The sequence below is a fragment of the Falco punctatus genome, assembly GCF_963210335.1.
Source record: "Falco punctatus genome assembly, chromosome: 7".
Lineage (NCBI taxonomy): Eukaryota > Metazoa > Chordata > Aves > Falconiformes > Falconidae > Falco > Falco punctatus.
Genome location: NC_137587.1, coordinates 67,422,822 through 67,441,807, shown reverse-complemented (window position 1 = coordinate 67,441,807; position 18,986 = coordinate 67,422,822). Strand labels below are relative to the sequence as shown.

Sequence of the window (18,986 nt, the reverse complement as noted above, 5' to 3'; positions counted from 1 at the left end):
CAAAACTTTGTGAATACTCAGTATAAAGCACGAGGCTGCACAGGTGTGTCACAAGCAAATGGAGGATTCTCACCTTGCAGTTTTGCAAAGCTTTTAATTCCACCCTCACTCCCTACCAAACGAGAACAGCATCGCAGCTAGAGTCTAGGTGTTGCTGGTTTCTACAGTCATCATAAAAATCAATTGCTATTAGATGTTCTGAATTTTTAAAGCTAGCAGATTCATATCCATTAAAGGAAGATCTAAATTCTACCAAAGACATCACATTAAATTAGAAACTGCAAAACAGAGGTCACTGAAAATGGTCTGACTGGATGTCACCCAGCTAATAAAAAGGAACTCAACCACAGAAAGCATCATTAAAGTACCTTTGACTAAAACTTGCCCAAGGAAAAGGAAGACTGCAAATAATACAGAATGGCTGCAGAGTGTTCAGAATAGCCATCTAAAACAGAAACACAGGCTTGGACTGTGGAAATCTGAAGTCAGTAGTCAGGAAAGTGAATGCAAAACTCCTATTGATTGCTGTCCTGGAAGATAAAGGTATGATGGAGTTCCTGCCAGCACTCCTTTGCCTAATCACCATGGTCTCTTTGAAAACCTGAGCATTGACAAATGGCATTGCTGGTGATCAGCTTGCCCCTGCGATCTATCCAGCTATTTCAGACGGGCAGATAATGGCTTTGCTTTACTCATGCTAGTATCTCGTTGATCTTAAAGGAAAAGTTGCCAGATATAAGGTAGTTCTAACCAAATTGCTAAAATTACAAGCTAGGATTTTTAGTGGATAAATTTACAATGAAGTATTTTTTCCTCCAGAAAAGCAATTTTGCTTCACACTAAAAATTGAAGTATCTTCTATCTTTAAAAAAAAAAAAGTTAACAAATTATAGTGTGTTAAGAAATGATAGTAGCACAAAGAGACAGCTATAATCACATTTCTTCGTAATTACTGCATTCTAAAAAACTTAGAAATGTCCCCAAATCATTTCATTAAAAAAAAATCAATTCTAGCCTATAGCTCTTCATGCCAAATTTTAGGTTTGTGAGCTGATTTATAAATCCTGCAAAAACACAGCTTTTAATAGAAACCCCAAGACTTCAATAAATGTGATCTAAGTGGTGCAGCTGGAATGAAAATCAGCATTCACGTTATTCTGCAAATTTTGGAATGAAGAAAAAAGCCATGGGCTTCACTGATGAAAACTGACAGTGCCGTTAGTCGGGCTGCACTGATTTACACCAGCCGAGCGCAGGGCCAGGAACGTCGGCTTCTCTGTGACCACATTACAAACCCATCTGCTTTTCATTGCCTTGCTGTTGCTCGTCTGCTCTGACTGCCCCATCCGTCCATACTGTGCATCTGCTGCCAGTGTTTGTGTCCTCAGTTCTGGGGAAGTACAAGGAACCGCTGAATGACAAAGAAATGACTCTTGCGTTGTCAACTGGGAGATGCCAGATGCACAGTCCGTGCCAGGAGCAAGGATACGCTGTCGCAGCCACTGCTCTTGGGCAATGATTGCTCTAGAAATATTGCAGGCAACCAGCTTTATCAACTTTCTCTCTGCACTGGGCATGTCCTTGAGGAGAGTGGCTGGTGGCAAAGGTGCCTAATGAGCTGATGACACGTTACCTTAGTGGGAATATATAGAGACAGAAAATGAGAAGGAACAGGATGAGGCACTAGGTACAGCTTTCACTGCGCTGCTGGTGATGTGAGATTCATGGACTGTGGGGCCACGAGGGACCCTTGTGATCACCTGGCTTTGCTTCCCACACAGTACAGGGCACAGAACCACGCCGAATTAATGCCTCTTTCAAGAGCAGTGCTGGTGGCTCAGCAGCAGGGGCCCTTTCAACCAGAGCCTGGCTCTCAGATGGATTTGCAATGGGCTCCTTTCAGCATGCTGGCATTAACCTGCCTTTGTCTGCCTGTGTGCCTGTGTCTATACTTTTATATACATGTATATTTATATATGTATGTGTACACACACATCTGTGTGTGTGTGTGGTCAATGTATTTGCACTATTGTGTGTCCTGAATCTTTCTTCCAGGCTGGAGTTCAGCCCGTTTGGAGCACAATTACATGCTTTGCAAATGGTGAAACCTGTTTGCAGAAAAGCTTCAGCCAAATAACTCTAAAAACACTCTGCAGTTGCTTGTAGAGAGACCCAGCACCTCGTGTGTGTGTGTGCGTGCACAGCCTTTTCTCTCTGTGCTGTCTCCTGTGCCTCTGTGCAGTGCTCACACTGTGGTTTCTCCTATGTCTGTTTAAGCCAGGGCAGATTACATTTGGTGTACAAACACATCAGACCACTTTCTGCATCCTGAATCGGTGGAATTCTATCAACAGGATTCAGTCAATGAGGGCAAGGTTTTGCCTGTGGTTGTTACAAATCTTCACCCAAATGAAAACCAGTTTCTGTGATCAGATAAAAGCTTCTAAATGCACAGTTTGTAATACATAGTGTAGTTGTCCTAAATGTGGTGCTCCTGGTAGAGAAAGGTATTTGCAGATGCTTTCCCTAGAGATAAGGACGAGGCAGCAGGGGTTTGCAGCTTCTTCCTCAGTGACCCAGCTTTGGGGAAGCTCACAGAATGTTTTCCTGGCTGCGAGGATCCTGCTGGTTCCCATTGCCTTATTTATAGAGGAACTTTTGCCAAAGGAGCTTTTCTGGCCCTAAGCCCTCCACATTGTGGTCACTACCTAAACCAAGGGGCAGAGGAACTGCACGGCTGCCCAGCCCCATGCCCTCCTCCTCTCTCTTGGCCCAGCATCTCTCCTTCCTGCTGTATTTCTTCACCTCCTGTGACAGTTATTCCTTGCAGGAATGTCGTGTTGTGCTCCTTGCAGCGGATTCAACTGGCTACATCACTTGGCTTGGTCACTGCCCTGCCCCTGAGATCCTGGCCGTGTTACACGGCACACAGCGAGGTCCCCGGCTGCTACATGGGAGAGCCCTTCTACCCCTCCCCATCTGGCTGTTTCCTTTAAGGCAATCTCTCCAAAATGGGGTGTGGGCTATCGTGTCTCTTTGCCCAGCACCCTGTGCAGGGCAGCTCACCCTTCACCGGGCTTCTGGGCTGGTAGCACAACATAAAGATATTTGTGACCATGCACTCAGGGGGCACTACCTGCCCTGGGAGCACAAGGCCATGCCCCCCTTCCCTCAGGTGGCACGTGCACTGTCAGGTGTTTCCAGGAGTGGCGGGGGACTCATCCTCGGTGTCCGGGGACAGCGGGTGCTCTGCGGGCACAGGGACAGTGCGGGGCTGCTGCACCCCGGAGTGGGGTGGCTGTGGCACTGAGGGCTGTTGAACAGGACTGTGAAGGTGTGGTTGTAGGTGCTGGGTACCAGCTGGGACTTTATATCCCAACAACACATACGTGGGGGTTTTTTGTTCCAGGTCTTAAAACCCATTACAAAAGCTAAGCAAAAATTAATAAGTGATCAGGAAAAATGTTGTGGTAGTTTTGAATACTTTGTTTCAGTTTTTACCTCCTTTATTGTTAAGCATTTTCTTGTAAATACAATAAAATGGCAGAGCTGAACCCTCTAAAACAGAGGCAGGAGGAGGCTTTCCAGTTTGGAAGCAGACACAGGAGAGCAACAAAGGCTTCATAACTTTAATTTTTCAGAAACAGGGTTGGGATTTGCTCTTCAACTGACACTTCCCCAGGACCAGCTGTACTTTCAGCAGGTGTGGCTTTCAAGGGAAAAATGTCAAGGTGGAAAACTCAGCAGCTTTAGCAACTACAGTGATTCACCTGATTGCCATATGCTTTGTAGAGCCACTTGTGCCGTGGTGCCCCAGTCTGGCAGAGCCATGCACCCCCAAAACAGCAGCCCCTCTCCTTTCATTGACCCCACCAGAAGAGATGCTCCAGCAAGCTCACTCCAGGTCCCCAAAATCCCCGTCCATCAGGCTGACACTGTGCTTGCCTCTTGGTGTTGTGCTTAAGCGCTACCTAGCTCAAGTGGGACTTCTACAAACAGCTGAAAACCCAAGAGCATCTTGACACGTGTGCCTATTACAACAGCAGCCTCCTCCAGATGGTACCACCGTGGTGGCCCAGCTGTGCCCCGCCGCCCCTCCAGCCACACTGGCACAGGAGCCAGCTGTGCCCTGGGCACACGGAGGGTCCCAGCTGCCACCCTGCAAGAGGTGTTTTTCCAACAGTAGCATCTGGATGGCAGCTCTGGACTCCTCTCCGCTTTTGCTGGCAGATCTGCACGGGGCTTTATGTTTCATTATTACCAGTGTTATTTTCCTTGAATTGAGAGAAATCTTGTAGCCATTACATCTCTTTTAACTAAATACACAGATGTATTAGCAAACCTCCTTTGTTCCAAGCAGCTCCCCTCTGCATGCTTACGTAGGTGGTTTTAATCCATCCATCTTCATTAGTTATTTTGTAACTGCCAGCATGTTACTTCACGTACACAGGCATTCGTCGTGATTACTGGTTACTGAAGGAAATCCTGTATTTTCCAGCATGCTTGTGTTCATTGCTTGGTGAAGTGACTTTCCTTTGTGATTTTCCCTAATGCTAGTGAACAACTCTCAAATTCATACAGATAAAGAACTGAAATGGTGAGGCCAAGGTAATAGTCATCTCCCATTTTTATTCGTGACATCATTGGGCTGTAGTCTTGGGTGGGAACTGTCTGTTTATTTCAGCATTAACCCATTATCATACTTTTTGAACAGCTCAGTAACAAAATCCTTGACAGAGAAACTGCAGACTGGAGACCCTACAGCTATCTGAATGAACTAGGTCAGTAATTTTTAAACAATTTAATCACTTTAGTAGACTTTAGAGCAATTCCAAATCCAAGTCAGCCTTTCATAAAGGCATTAATAATAAGGAATAATATCGGTGTTGTCTTTATTTCACAATCAGAATTGCCAGTAGTGAAAGATGGAGAATTGAAAATTGTTTCCTTTACCACAAACCATTGATTGGGAAAGCAGAGTCAATATTCATTCTAGTCTCCCTTCCTAGGTTGCTCAGTTGAATACTGTCATCTACTCTATAAATGCTTTTTTAAGGTCTGACTTAAAACATTAAAAATTCAAATTTGGAATTTTTTTTTTCTTTCATGATTAATAAAACTTAGCACTAGATACTAGCATCTTGATAAAATTGTGGAGCCTCTGCAGGAGCTGGAGCATGTGATACACCCTGTTATCTCCCAGTTAATCATACAGTGGCCACTTTTCAGGCAATTTTGAATGACCAGCCAGTGCAGACAAGCCAAGAGTGCAGTTTAATTGCCCTTTCTGAGTTTATTCCCCCTGGCCTCAGTTTTAACAGGGTTTTTAGCAGCTGTTATCTCAAAGCCTATCCAGATTTAGTGCTTTGGATGCTATTTGTTTTCCTATCTGAGCACTTGGAGTTTAGCTTGTCAGTGGCAGAAAGCATTTGCCCTTTCCTTTAACTGGGATTACTCATATCTTACTGAAAATTTGCAGTATAGGGGAAAGTGCAGTATTAAGTGGTATTATGGGATTTTTAAGGTCAACTATCTTGCAGCTCACGTGGCAAAGGAATTAACATAGGGGACCATCAGGCATCACATCTTGTCACTGCTCTTTTCGTCACACACCATGCCTTGCTCCAAAGATCAAGTCTTCCCTGCATCAGGAAAATCACAAACCTGTCAAGCTTCAATGCAAAACCTTTTCCATCATTATCAACCATCTATGTTTTCTTCTGTATAATAAGCTGCAGAACTGCTGTTGTGCTTATCTGTACGTGACGTGGAGAGTTGGGGGGGGTGAGGATTTCCAAATGCTCCTCAAATCAAGTTAATTTTCCTTTTACCATTTTACGGCTTTGTGCACTAGCTTTGTTTGGGTTTATCTTGCAGTGTCCTGAACTCCCTGTGTGCCACATTTGTCCTGTATTCATGCATTTTATTTTGCTAGCAGAAGCGATGCTAAATGCCTTTGCAATAAGAATGATGTAGAGGTGATAAATACTTTAGCTAAGTGGTCTCCAGCAAAACAGTCACAATTTTTTCCATGGCATTTTGCATCCCAGATACTCTTTTTATTTTTTTCCCCTTGTTTCTTTCAAAATCTTTTTCACACTAATTGATAAAAGGAGATTTTTTGCCTTCCTTTTCAGTACTAAATGTAATGCTTGCTTATGCTAACTTGGCCATTTTTACATGAAACTAATTTTTTTTTCATTTCATGGTATTACTTTTCTGCAATAAAAGCTGCAGATTCTACTTACATGTGCAAATTTCAGAAGAAAGTGGAAAACCTCAATTTTTAATTGTAAACATAAAATACAGGTGAAGCCTAATATGGTCACATGGGGGATCTTGACCTCTAAACTGCATCACACTTGGAAGTATCACAGAGTTGAAGAGATGTACCACCTTCTCATCCCACTAGTACACAGATGCTCCAGCTGATGATGGAATGACAGCCAAGCATTGTGCATAGCTGGATTCCATTAAAAATAGTTAAAACAACAGTGGACAACTCCTCTGTTGTGACCCCATGAAATACTATAGAAAGCAGATGTGCGAGTTAGCTAGAGGCAGGGAAGATAACTTAAAGGGAAATTGAAGAGACATTTGGAACAGACAGAAAACCCTCAACTCTTCTGGTCACCTCCCTGGTTCTTCAGCCGGCGATGACTCCGGCTGAGGCAGCAATCCCAAAGGACAGGATCTTTGGACCAACCAGATGAGAAAGAGTATCAGGCTCACAAAAATGTCCGTAGCCTTGTTAGAAATTGCAAGTGTCAAAAATATGAATTATAGTTGAAGGGAAAGGAAATCGTAAGAATATCCATGTGAAAATTAACTCAGACACTGATCTTCTAAAACCTGCAATCATAAGGAGTTTTCTTAAGTCTCTTTTTTTTTTACCCTGACCTATGAAATGTATTTCTGCTCAAATACAGTGCTCAAAGTTGGACACTGTCCAGACCTGCCCCAGGCTGACACCTTTTGTATTTTGAACTGCAGCATACCATCACTTTCCAGAGTTATGACTGTGCTCAGACTGGATGTAAGGATTCAGGGGCTCTCCTGATGGGGAAAACCTTGCTTCTCAATACCACGCTGGATCCAGGCTTAGATTCCCCTTTGATCTCACAGCTCAGGGAGAGCAGGAGAAGCAGCTACTCCCAAGGAGAAGATGCTGACTTGCCCAGAGCAGCGGCTGGCAGCTCAGGAGAAGCCAGGGGACTGTTTCTAGCAGAAGCAGAGCACTACTGCTCAGCTGATTGGTGCCATCATGCCCTTTTCTGTGTGCTTGGCACCACAGCTCCTCACTTCCAAGCAATGTATCTCTGTATCTGTGTCTAAAAGAGGATCAACAGAATGCTTTCAGGAAATACCATGTACTTTCTATTTGCTTGTGTATCTCATAAAGGCAATCCCATATGAGTGCTTTAATTAACTGCTCTTTGCTTGCCTCATTCTTGCAGGCTGCACTTCTGCAGCTTTGGAAAACACCTTTTGATTGCTCACAGTTTGCATCATTGGCCTTTGCTCAGCCAGAGGTCATTCCTCAGACATTTTATGTGGAAAGGAAAAGAATGAAAGATGTTCTCTGAGGGAGCAGAGGAAGGGCTGTTCATACCGAGGGGGCTTATGGCCAAAGGAACAACCATTTCAGGGTCCACCATGGTCCCTATTCCAGATGCATGTCCTACACACTGCCACAGCAGCACAGATCAAGGAGATAGAGCAAACATGGCAATGAAGTGTGAGAGTGAATCCACCTGACCCAGCACCAGCTTCCTGGGAAGAGTGCGGGTCAGACGGCCAGAGGCCGTTTGCTATACGTGATGCTAAGAAAAACTATTTAGTCTTAACTGAGGACCCAACGTATCTCCTATCTAAGTCAATGTGTATGTTTCCTCTGATAACAATGGGACTTTCTGAGCCTAACAGGAAGAAATTGTGTAGAAAAACATGAATCTTATGTATGTGTACGCATACCTATGCATATATACTATAAATATATATAAAATTATACATAGGTATTCCACTGTACATACATATACAGTGGATCTTACCAGACTGCAGGTATTTTGCCTGTTTTGCAGGACTTCAGTTGCCAGGTTTCTGTTCTTCCCAACAGGGAAATGCAAGGAGCAGAACAAAGCCTGTACTTTCACTGCTGGCACATTTGCTTGTGAGCTTCAAATATCAAGCCTTGTCAGCGAGATAATCGTCTCTGTTAAATGGATGATTAGCGATGAGGCACAAGTAATTCTCATGGATGTGTGCTTGAGAGATCAGAGTCTGGGGAATCTGTGGTGCCAGGAAGAGGCAGCTTTGTCACACTGGTTGTGTGTTCACAACGTTCACCTGTTCAATGCAGCCTAGTCCTACCAGTTTTGAGGAATGGCTTATGTTTGCATTTTCTATTTGCTGTCTCTTGTTGCAGAACCAGAATTGTTTGCCCTGTGACTAATCTCTCCTGCACTAGTCCAGTCTGCATTAAGCAATTGCAGCATCCAGCTTCCAGCTCCTATTCCAAGCAAGTCAAATGTCCTAAACCACCTGCTGAGTTCAGAAAAGGTTGTTATGCACATTAGCTTGAGTGCTGGGCACATCGAACTGCAGACAGAAGTGGCTGTATCTGTAATGGTTTTTAACAGCAGTCTTCAATGCAAAGACTAAAGTGTGATTTGCAGCACATCTTGAGTGACTCAAAGCTGCATTTATTCCAGAGGACCAAAGCCACAAATTTGAATCAGAGCTGACTCTGCATTTTTCTCAAAGCCAAGGGGTGTGGAAAAATATTTCCAGCTGTGACTCTGATTTCACCCCAGCAGACAATTTAGCTTCAGACTTAAGCCTAGACTTTCCTGAAATGCCAGCTTCCTGGCCTGTTGAGGGCTTTTCCACATTAACTGCTTTTGCAGTTTGAAAAATAATGTATTCATTTCACCTCCTGAGGAATGCAGTGAATACACAAAAATGGGTCATAAAGCCCACAGAATTACAGCAGACATAAAAGAAGACTACAGGCAGAATTATAGGAAATAGGTTGGGAAGGGCTTTGGGGGGTCCTTGTAGCCCTCCCAAGGCAGCACCAATCCTACCTGTATCTTTCCTAGCAGGTGAATCCCACCTTTTCTTAGCCATCCTCCTGTAAGGATTCTCATTTTTCTATAGCTACACTGGAATAAGTGAAAACTGAGCTCAAGCATGGAAATGTGCTATTTTGCAGCTCAGTGTGGGCTAGGACTATCTGTAACCCAACTCAGAACCAGAAATCAGGCTCACTCAGATGAACCCTGTATTAATACAGCAGCCTGCCCTCCGGGATGGTCTCACAGCAAGGTTGGGCTTACTGAGAGCAGAAACAGTGATCTCTGCTGCTGCAGAAGCCCTTCCAGACGTGCCTGTTATTTCCAACAGGACTGGCAGGAGCTCACATGGAGCTGAGCTAACAAAATACGCTCAGAAGGTGGAGTTCTTCCCCTCCAAGCTGCCAAAAGTGCTGGTTGATATTGCTGCATCCTCACAGCAGCCCCAAGGCTCCAGCCTTCATTCAGGTCTTCGCAGTCACAGTGGGAACATTTCTGAAAAGATCTGATGAGGATGCTCAGAACAGATGCAACATTCTTGTACAAGCATGGACTGTGCAATGAGCACAGCTGACCATTCCCTGGGTAACCTCTGTTTCAATAAGTCATTTATTCTTCATGGTCCTTCACTCCTATGCTTTTTGCTGCTTGCTTTGTCTCTAACTCCAGCATGGCTAGTCAATATTTTAAAGTTACTAGAGGACTAGATCATGGTCTTGAGCAAAGCTGTTCATCCCAGTCTTCTGTAGCCAGTGTTGCTGTTGCACTCTGGGCAATGCCGTGCCCAGTGCACATCCCCATGGGTCAGCCTGGGTCTCCTTCACTTCCCTGCTGCTGCTCTCTCTCCACGGTACGGCCCCCTTCACCCTGTAACCCCAGCTGTGTGCTCACCAGCTTCTTATATGCCCACCTTGCTCTGCGAGAGCTGTTTCTTGCCCGAGGCACCCTGCATGTTTACCTGTGAAGCTGGCCCAAATACCGCCTGGGCATGCCTGCCCCTGGGGCCTTGCCCAGCCCTGGCAGGAGGACCCATGATCACCAGGGATGGCCTTTGGGAGCACTGCTGCTGGGAAAGAGAGCACCAGCCCTGTGGATGTGGGCCAAGGGATGAATTAGCTCCATCCTCTTCACTCAGGACTCTGCCCTAGCAAAATACAGGAGAGGAGAAAAGCACACAGCTAATACCGTTATGTGAAAGAGCTTCCCCACTGTGCCCAGGCTACCCAGTCAAGTTTGCCCTCTGCATCTTCTTTCAGGGGGTGAGTCTGGGAATTGGCTCAGGACGAGTGGTGGAAAACAAAGCAGAAGGTGCTCAAATGCCTTGGGGTGGGGTGGGTGGGTGCGTGGGTGTCACTCTTGGCCAGAAGGGGAAGAGCCCTATTGCAGAGAGCCAGTGGTGTACCACCAGCCCTGTGCTCAGAGACAAACTCTCTATCAAAGCAAAGGGATTTCTCTCTGATGAGCCAGTAATGCATTTACTGTCTAATTTCGTGATTTTCCTCATTTAGCAAAACCCAAAGCTGTCATGAAAAAGGGACGGCATTGTCAGTGGTGGTGACAGCTATTTCTGTAGAGGCCAGAAGACATGCAAGGACAAACAGCTGGGAGGCCTCTGGGACATGCTGTTTGCAGGGCTTTTTTACCAGCGTAGCTTAGTTACTTGATTGGGAATCCCATAAGCCACAAAGACATTCTATCTCAGTAACCAAATTTGTGTTGATTTTGCTAGCTGATAAGAAATATCAGACTCTATAGTTAAAAAGATTTGAAGCCTTACATTAGATTTTCCTTTTGGTTGATATCTAGGATAATTTGCAGCAGTGAAAATGGAAAAGGTTCCCATTCCCTTCTATCTCTGCTTCTGTAAGGAACAGTAAGTTCTTCTGGAGCTGCGTAAGGCAGAAGTCTTTTCTATCACTTCTCTGCTCTCGGTGCATTTTCAGACCACTGTAGTAGTCGCTTAGGGACTACTGTCACATCAGTTCTTGAACTTCGCAAATTTATAAGCCAAGTCATATTAGGTAATTTAGAAAGATTGCACACACTTTAGATTCTAAGACTGTGAGTTAAACAACATACTATCCATGAATGAAACAAAACCTAAAACTAGTCACAGAGTAACATAAGGTAACCTGCAGACTCAAATTTGAAGGGATATGTTTTAGGCTTCTTTTACTAATCTGACCCAGTGTTTCAGTAATGAAGGTATTGGCAGATGATTTTTTTTTTTCTGTTCTCCTGATGGATAGCTGTTCTTGGTAATGAACAGTACCCTGCTTCAGGAAAGTCCTCCCTTCCAGGGAAGCTCTTAAGCATATGCATAATTTTAGGTGTGCACAGAATCCCTGCTGAAGCTGAGTGCATGCTCACAGCTGAGGATGTGCTTAAGAGCCTCCCTAAATGAGGGCCTTGATGTACAATTTAGAGGAAAAAATATATGCTGCACAGTAGTCAAAGCAATCCAATTTACATAAATATTTATTTGTTTTCCATTATATATCATTTTTATGCAGGTGCTTGTGGGATGGATAGACGTCAGAACACATACATAATGGAAAAAAGCTTCAAAGGTATGGTATCCAGTGCCTGCAGTCACCCTGGCAAAGAGTTTGAGGAGGGTGTCGTAGAAGAGGTGAGATAGGAGACCTGAGCACCCGGGAGAGTGGCCATGCAGACAGAAAGGGACAGAGCAATAACCTACAAAACACACTTGCGTGGCTCAGCTGGCAGCACTTTTGACTCTGAGCCAGATGTCTGGGGCCCATGAATTATGGATGCAAGTCTTTACAAGGCCATAGGCTCCTGCCTCAGCAAAGCAGCGTTAAGACAGAAAGGGAGGGCTCTGCTGCAGTGACAGGTACAGGTGGAGCTGTCTGGCCAGGGGAAGCTCTTTTAGGACATATTAGCCATCCCACAAGGGCTTTCTGGTGGCAGTTGCTGATGACAGACTGGTGCATTTGCCTGCTAAGTTGTGGCTCAGTAAGGCTCTTAGCCATCCTGAGCTTAAAGAAAGCCACTAGAAAACAAGCTGACCCTGCTATGTGGCCCTTGCTGAAGGAGATTTATAGCAGAGCTTGAGAAAAGACCTCACTCAGTACATTAAGCAGTCACGCTGGCACGAAGCAATTAATGGGCATTGACTCCAGGGCACTTCTAAAAAGGGCTCATAGACGAATCATGAGCTCAAGGCCCAATGATTTTAGATTTCAGTTGTCCTCCAGGTTTACATTCAAAATATTCCAGTTATGTATGGACTACAAGACTGCGTGGCACAGTGGTCCCCACAAGCTTCTGATTGACTGGGCTGGGGGTTGGCACACTGAACTTGTGGTCCAGAAGATGGAGCAAGGAGTCTGTCTCATCCAGAATAGGCAGGTTTCAGCTGAGGTCCTGGAACTGAACTCAAGGCTGTTGCGTCTGTACACACCAGCTGGAATGTCCCTCCATCAGGCAAGGAGGTAAATACTGCACAGCCTCTCTCCGCAATGGCCTTCAGCTGGTATCGGCCGAGCAACGGGGAAAATTGCACCTTCACGCAGAGTTAGTTTCAAGACACCCACTGGTCCGCTGTGGCCGAGGTGTTACAGAGCAGACCTTTAGCTGAACTAACAAGGAACACTAAAAGCGAGTCCATATAAAAAGCAATGACCAGCTTACAGCCAGGCCTAGAGAGCACTTAATCACTTTGTAGCTGCTGTTTACAAAATAAAGTGATATAATATTTCCTAAAACATCACCTTACCACACAGAATCACCAAAAAAACCAATAATCCATGACCAACTGTTTCTTTATAAAGCTAAATTTAAACTATTAAAAAGATTATGTATGTAGATTTGACTCAATCCACTGGTTTCAATTACTTTAGTGATTCTTTTTCAGAAAAAAAATCTTATAGCATAGCTAGTTGTTCTTTTTAGATGGAACTATTAATTTCAAGATTAGTTTAAACTAAATAACTGTGTCTATAGTTTAAAAGCTGCTTTAAACACATGCAGTAGAAATTCCCATCCATAGAGTCACACAGAGAGTGGGGTACCAGTGTGAACAAGAGAAAAAGAATTACAGTGACAGTGAACTGTGAAGTCTATTTTCTGCTGCTACATATTTTGTTTATTATTTAGGATCTAAGCCATTTTCTTTACATGTTTACCTCCTTATAAATTGAAAAATCAGGCTTAGAAGCCATGTCAGAAAAGTTGCCGTGGTTTTTTTTGTGGCTGCTCAGCAGCTGCAAACAGGCACAGGTGGTGCTGACAAGGGCAGGGTGCTGAGGATGCAGGAACACACCTGACTTCCCAAGGTTTTTCAGTAGCCAACCTGCAGGTAGTTAGCAGCTGATGAGATTTTTCAAAGTGTCTGCCTTTGGATGGCTAAAGGTTTCCGACAGCGCAGTCTGAAGGTCAGTTTCTGGGTGTAGGCAGTGCCAGGGCTCTGGCAGCGGCGTGGGCATTCTCAGTCCCAGATGAGTCTCCTACCAGGAGGAGCTGGGTGACATGCCTGGTGCTCAGTCTGCAGCTCTCCTTGCCCTGCCAGGCATTGCCTTGGCCCTGAACAGCCAAGTTCATCTAAGACGGAGAGAAAGCCTCTGCTGAGCTGGGTCATTCACATAAAAGAAACTCCCAGTCCCAAACAGTTAGATTCTGTCAGCGAAAGACTTGGCAGGTGGGTGCTTTGTTTTCATATACTTCTACGTGCTTTAAAGATAATGTCTTTTCCTATCAGGACTTGCTAGCTCTGACTGGAGACAGCTTGACCTGCAGCTGAAAATTGTGTTTGGCACTCCTGACCCCAGCCCAGAGCATTGCATGGGATGCACTGCCAGGAGGGGGCACGGGGGTCCTGTGGCTTGAGGGCACCTCAAGTTCAGGCTGTGGTGGAACTGGCTCACCACTCGCTTCCCCTAGTTCTCCTCGGGGAAGATGAGAGCCCCCAGCTCTGCAGCCCCTGCTCTGCGCTGGCCTGGCTGGAGGCTGTCCCCAGGCAGGGCAGCTAGGAGAGGGATGTCCCTTTTGCAACCTGCCACTAGCAATGCGGTGGCTGTGCTGCTAGAGGAGGCCCAGGGGGTTAGGCACGGTGGTTTGTGTTTGCCCGGGCCACCCACAGGCAATCCCAGCTCATGCTGCACTGTCCGACAGCTCCTTGTGCTGACAAAGCAGCAGGAACCCTTCGGGGCAGCGAGGGGCTGGATGCCATGGTGCCAGCTCTGAGCCCTGTGGCACCTGGGGACAGGGGTTGACCAGTCGCAAGGTTTTCAGAGCAGTTTCTTTCCTGTGCATGGTGTTCAGTGACACCTCTTCCAAGCTCTTCCTTGCAGCTGAGTTCTTCTGTCTTTTTTTAATTGTTTTGTTGTTGTTGTTGTTGTTTTTTAAATGAATGCTGATGCACTGGTGGAATAATGTGACCTCAGGCACTAACATTTTAAGGAAAAAAAAAACCCTCTACACTTTGCATGATAGCCAGCAAAATCCCAGCACTTAGAAACACTAATGCTCAGGGACTCGGGACTTGGTTTAGTGCGGTTCATTTGTTTGTTGTACAGGAATGCGTCCCCACAACCGTGTCACGATGACAAGCCGCAATAAGCTATCGCTATGTTACTGTCCTAGCAGCAGCGAAGGTTGGCCAGGTTAATGAAAGCAGCCAGAAAGGCATGCTACACTGAACGGCATCCATAAATGTGATTAAATAGTTGGAGAGCATGTTTTACCTGTGTACATCATATTTTCTTAGCACTTCAAATGTGGCAGTAGGTACTGAGGCTTGTCATTAGTATGCCAGAGGATATTCAGGGCAAAAGAGAGGAACCCGGTCTGTGGGAGGGACAAGTACATTTCCAGCCCCTGGTAACAAAAATAAAACCTCCCTCAAAGGTCTGGTGTTTGGTATCCAAGCAACACAGAAGACAGGGACTTCAAAATTAGAGCATGTTCCCCATATTTCTTTAGCGTGTCCAGCTGATCAATGCTTACAGCGAGTACCGGTGCTGCCGGTGGCAGTGGCGTGGGTCGGGCTGAGCTTTGCACCTCCGTGAGAGCTCAACCTCGGTCATGGGAGGGTGATGAGGCAGCACTGCCGGAGCTCACATGTGGCCTGCAGGGTAAATGGGCTGAGAATTTCTAAATATGTTTGTTCTTGGTTAAATTAATTCATAAAATGAACTTTGACAATTGATGCCAGACTTCTTAATTAGCCCCGAACTACCTTAATAACAAAGTAACCCAGATGCTTCTGCATCCTTTAGAGTTAAGTTCTCCATGATCTTGTGCTTAATGTGTCTTGTTGGCTAATGACTCCCTGGTGTATAGCACATCACCAGACATACGCCGGTGCTCCGTGAATTATACTGTATCCAGAGCAAAGGGTCTAATCCCTAGCTAGACACAGAGTTCCCATTTACGTCAGCAGGAATTGGCTCTTGGACGTGCTGTTTCTCAATATCTTCTGAGAAAAGGCAGTTCCCAGGAGAGGCCAAATGAGTCTGGGCGGCCCAAGTGGTATTTCACTGGTCTTCTCTGACATGGTCCTGGGAAAGGAAGGGCTGGTGCTGCAGCTACAGCTGCCTGAGAGGTAGCGTCAGCCCTAGCAGCAGTGCAGGTGAATTTTAGCTTGGGAAGACAGAAGTAGCTGAGCTGGACTTAATAAAATACATGATGTGCTGGGGGTTTTGCCTATGCCAGCTCTGATGTGCCCGCTTCCATAAACAGGCCAGCACTGACATGCACAGCTATTTGCCTGCATGCTACAGCACCACAGGAGCAGGACTTCTCATCTTCCCCCTTGTTCACTGTAGTAGCCAGCAGTCCTTTAGAATCTACATTTTATGAATCTAAACCCAGCTCTGTGTTGATTTGTTCCCTCCCAGGTGTGGTGCCAACAGGGAGTGCTTTGTAGCGGACTCGTGGGGCACCGGCAGCCTCCTGCTCGCACACAGAGCTCACTTCGCCCTCTCGTCCTCGCACAGTCCAAAAGCCACACAGACCTATTCACGCTGCCTGCTTTTGTGAGCTCCTGCTTTTGTGAGCTCCTGCCTTTTGCCCTCATGAGCTCAGCAGCATGGCTTGAGACAGAGAAGCAAGTTCATGACGTCTTTCTGTCCTCTTGCCCCAGCATTTAGAGCTGGCTTATTAAGGCTACCTGCGCCCTCCTAACGAGCACTACATACTTGCAGTAGCTACCAGAAGCTCTAACTTGCTGGCAGGTAGAGCTGAGCCTTTCTTTGGCTAAGAATGAAATAAAAGCCTTGGGGCTGAGTCTCTCCTCCTCATCCAGGCCGTGTCCCTGAAGCAGTGAGTGCTCCTGCACTGGCATTTGCTCAGGCAGCGCCGGGAGCTTTCAGCTTCTTGCCAACATGAGACAGTTCACACATGCACAACCTTCCCAGTGACTGAAGAACAGGGCTCAGTCCGTATAGCACAGGTATTTTAGCCTGAAGATTTAAATTCTATTATAGCATTTGTTAGTCTTTGTCTATTGTCTCCTTACCTTTAAACACTAATGGATCCTAGACTGCGTGGCACCTTAATTTAAATCATATCCATAGCAAAACCTAGTAACGCCGAGCTCATTCATGTGCAGAAGTCCTTCGGTCTTGCAGCGTTGCTCCATTGCTCGTTAGGACAGAACAGGACAGCTTGTCACTGACTTGCCTGTACTGGGATGGGGTTGGTAAAGCTGGAGGGCCAAACCCTGCTGCCAGCAGCTGGGGAGTATCTGTGTTGCTTTGGTTCCTGTCTCCTGTGATGTACCAAAACAGATTTGTTTTGCTTTGAAGCAAAGGCATTGTTAATCTCACCTAGGCTGAAGTCAGATGAGGAGTATCTTAATTTTATTATCACTAAATAAACATTGCACTGGTGGCAGGGCTCTGCCAGCCCTCATGTCTCTGACAGGCCCAGCATGGTCCAGCTGGTTTGCTTTGCGGTAGAGCTTCCTACCAAGCTGGTTTCGCTAACCCTGAGAGCCGAGGACTCTCAAGATAGACTCGTGTCACTGAAATCGGGAGCAGAGAAATGCAATAGCTTGCTGCAGGCCACAGGGCACGACCTGACACCTTGCTCTGGACGCGTGCTCAGTGCTATCCCCCAGCTGAGCCAAGACGAAGGGCACCAGGCCTGGGGCTGATGGACACACACACAGACACAGACACAGAGCTGACAGAGGGATGATCGCGCCACAGAGTGAAGCAAACTTGACAAGTGAGTTAGCAGGACGGGGCGGCTAGGCACAGAGATGAGGTTTGTAAAGGAGAAGCGATATCTTGTTGTCTGTCTATTTCTTAACCTGAATTTCTCTTTTTGTCTCCCATACTAGATAGCGGGGGCAGCTGGGATTGCAGCTATTTTGCAAGTCCCGCTATTTCACCGGGAGTATTTCATATATACCAGGATCTGCCTTTGTACTGTAACCCAGCACAAGAAAATGCCTCATCTTTCATTGCATCGCTCTAATTCTAAATTAATGGCACTGCCCAGCAGGATGCACACAGCAGCAATGGCACGTTCTTGAATGTCGATGTTAAGACCTATTTATTCTCTATTGTTTTTTATTATTATTATTTTTAAAGCAAGACTGGCGCTGTACCTTGCAGCAGGCTGGCGAACCCCAGCCAGGGTCACAGACATGGGAGACTCGTGGTTACAACTCTCATGCCAACCTTGTTCTCCCCATGTAGCGCCTGCTCCATCACTGTCTCCTGTTTTCTCCAGCCTAGGGGAGAGGAGCAGCAAAGGGGGGGGGAAAAAAAAAAAGTAAAGCAAAAGCGAGGCTCAAATGGAGGCTTGTCCCCTCTGTGGAAACCCAAGCATTCCCCACTAGCAGGAGCAGCCTCCTCCCAGTCTTAATGGCAGAGGGAATACGAAGAAGTCGGTTTCTCCTAGTGCTGGGTAGCCCCAGAAACCGGAGCTCTCAGGCGACATATGCACATACGCTGCACTGATGCAGTTCTAAGCCTGCTGGAAATGTTTTGCATTCAAACATACGGTGTTTGGTGTTGACGAAAGCCCCCGGGTCACTAACCCTGTAGCTGGCCCAGCAGGCCAAGTACCAGCAGAAGGTCCTGCTTGCAGAGCCGACTCATCGCGGCTGCATGAATGGGTCAGCGGGGCAGGCGGAGCGGGATTAAAACATAGCTCCTTAGGAATTAGGGGGAGGGAGGAAAAGGATTGCCACCTCAGATTAAATACTGCAGTAAATGACAACTAGAAGCTTTTACAGGAAAGCCTTCGGTATTGAGCAGGTTTTTATCTCTGTCCTGCCCGTGATTTGTGGATGCAATGGTCTGGATGCACCCAGAGCACAAGCGTCGGGTGACTGTGCTGGATGCTTCAAGGATCTTTCTTACCCCCTGCCCCTTGTCATCCCCACCCCCACCCCCTTCCTGCAGAGGTTCAGCTGTAATTAGCCTAAGAGAGCTAACAACTCTAACACTCCCACACCACTCTTGTTTTGCAGATTATATGAAAGAATCTGTGTGCAGCTCCAGCACTTGTTCTCTGAACAGCAGCGAAAACCCATATGCCACCATTAAAGACCCCCCCATTTTAACATGCAAACACTCCGAGAGCAGCTACGTGGAAATGAAATCACCTGGTCACAGGGAGTCCCCATATTCAGAAATGCCAACTTCATCAACAGCCAATAAAAACATCTACGAAGTTGGTAAGTGGGGCGAGCGGCAGGAGGTCTGTTCCTGCAGTTGGTGTTTTTGTTGTAGATGCTGATTATTTTTTTCGTTTCCTGACACAAGTAGCATGGACTTGGCACGGTGCGGGGAGGTGCTGGCTCGGGGAGAAGGCCCGTGCATTAGTGTGTTGGTCTGGGAAGCTGAGCCCTCGGTGGGAGCTTGTGCCGTGGTGGTGGATGTGAGCGTGGTACAGCACCGAATTGCTCCTCCGGCCCTGGCAGCAGAGGGC

General features: G+C 46.3%; 1 protein-coding gene across 8 annotated transcripts in view; it reads left to right on the top strand.

The window, feature by feature from the left end:
- MEGF11 (multiple EGF like domains 11) overlaps nucleotides 1–18,986 on the top strand; it is a gene marked incomplete at its 3' end in the record, with an annotated part of 303,133 nt that overhangs the window by 278,649 nt on the left and 5,498 nt on the right. For 4 of the 8 annotated variants that reach the window (XM_080396936.1, XM_080396935.1, XM_080396934.1 and 1 more), the window contains 3 exons: nucleotides 4,715–4,781; nucleotides 11,588–11,644; nucleotides 18,526–18,732. In XM_080396936.1, the coding sequence (XP_080253062.1) occupies nucleotides 4,715–4,781; nucleotides 11,588–11,644; nucleotides 18,526–18,732 (331 nt within the window). Of the gene's footprint in view, nucleotides 1–4,714; nucleotides 4,782–11,587; nucleotides 11,645–17,385; nucleotides 17,523–18,525; nucleotides 18,733–18,986 lie in introns of those variants that run through there. The other 4 variants (XM_080396938.1, XM_080396937.1, XM_080396941.1 and 1 more) reach the window with 4 other exon arrangements.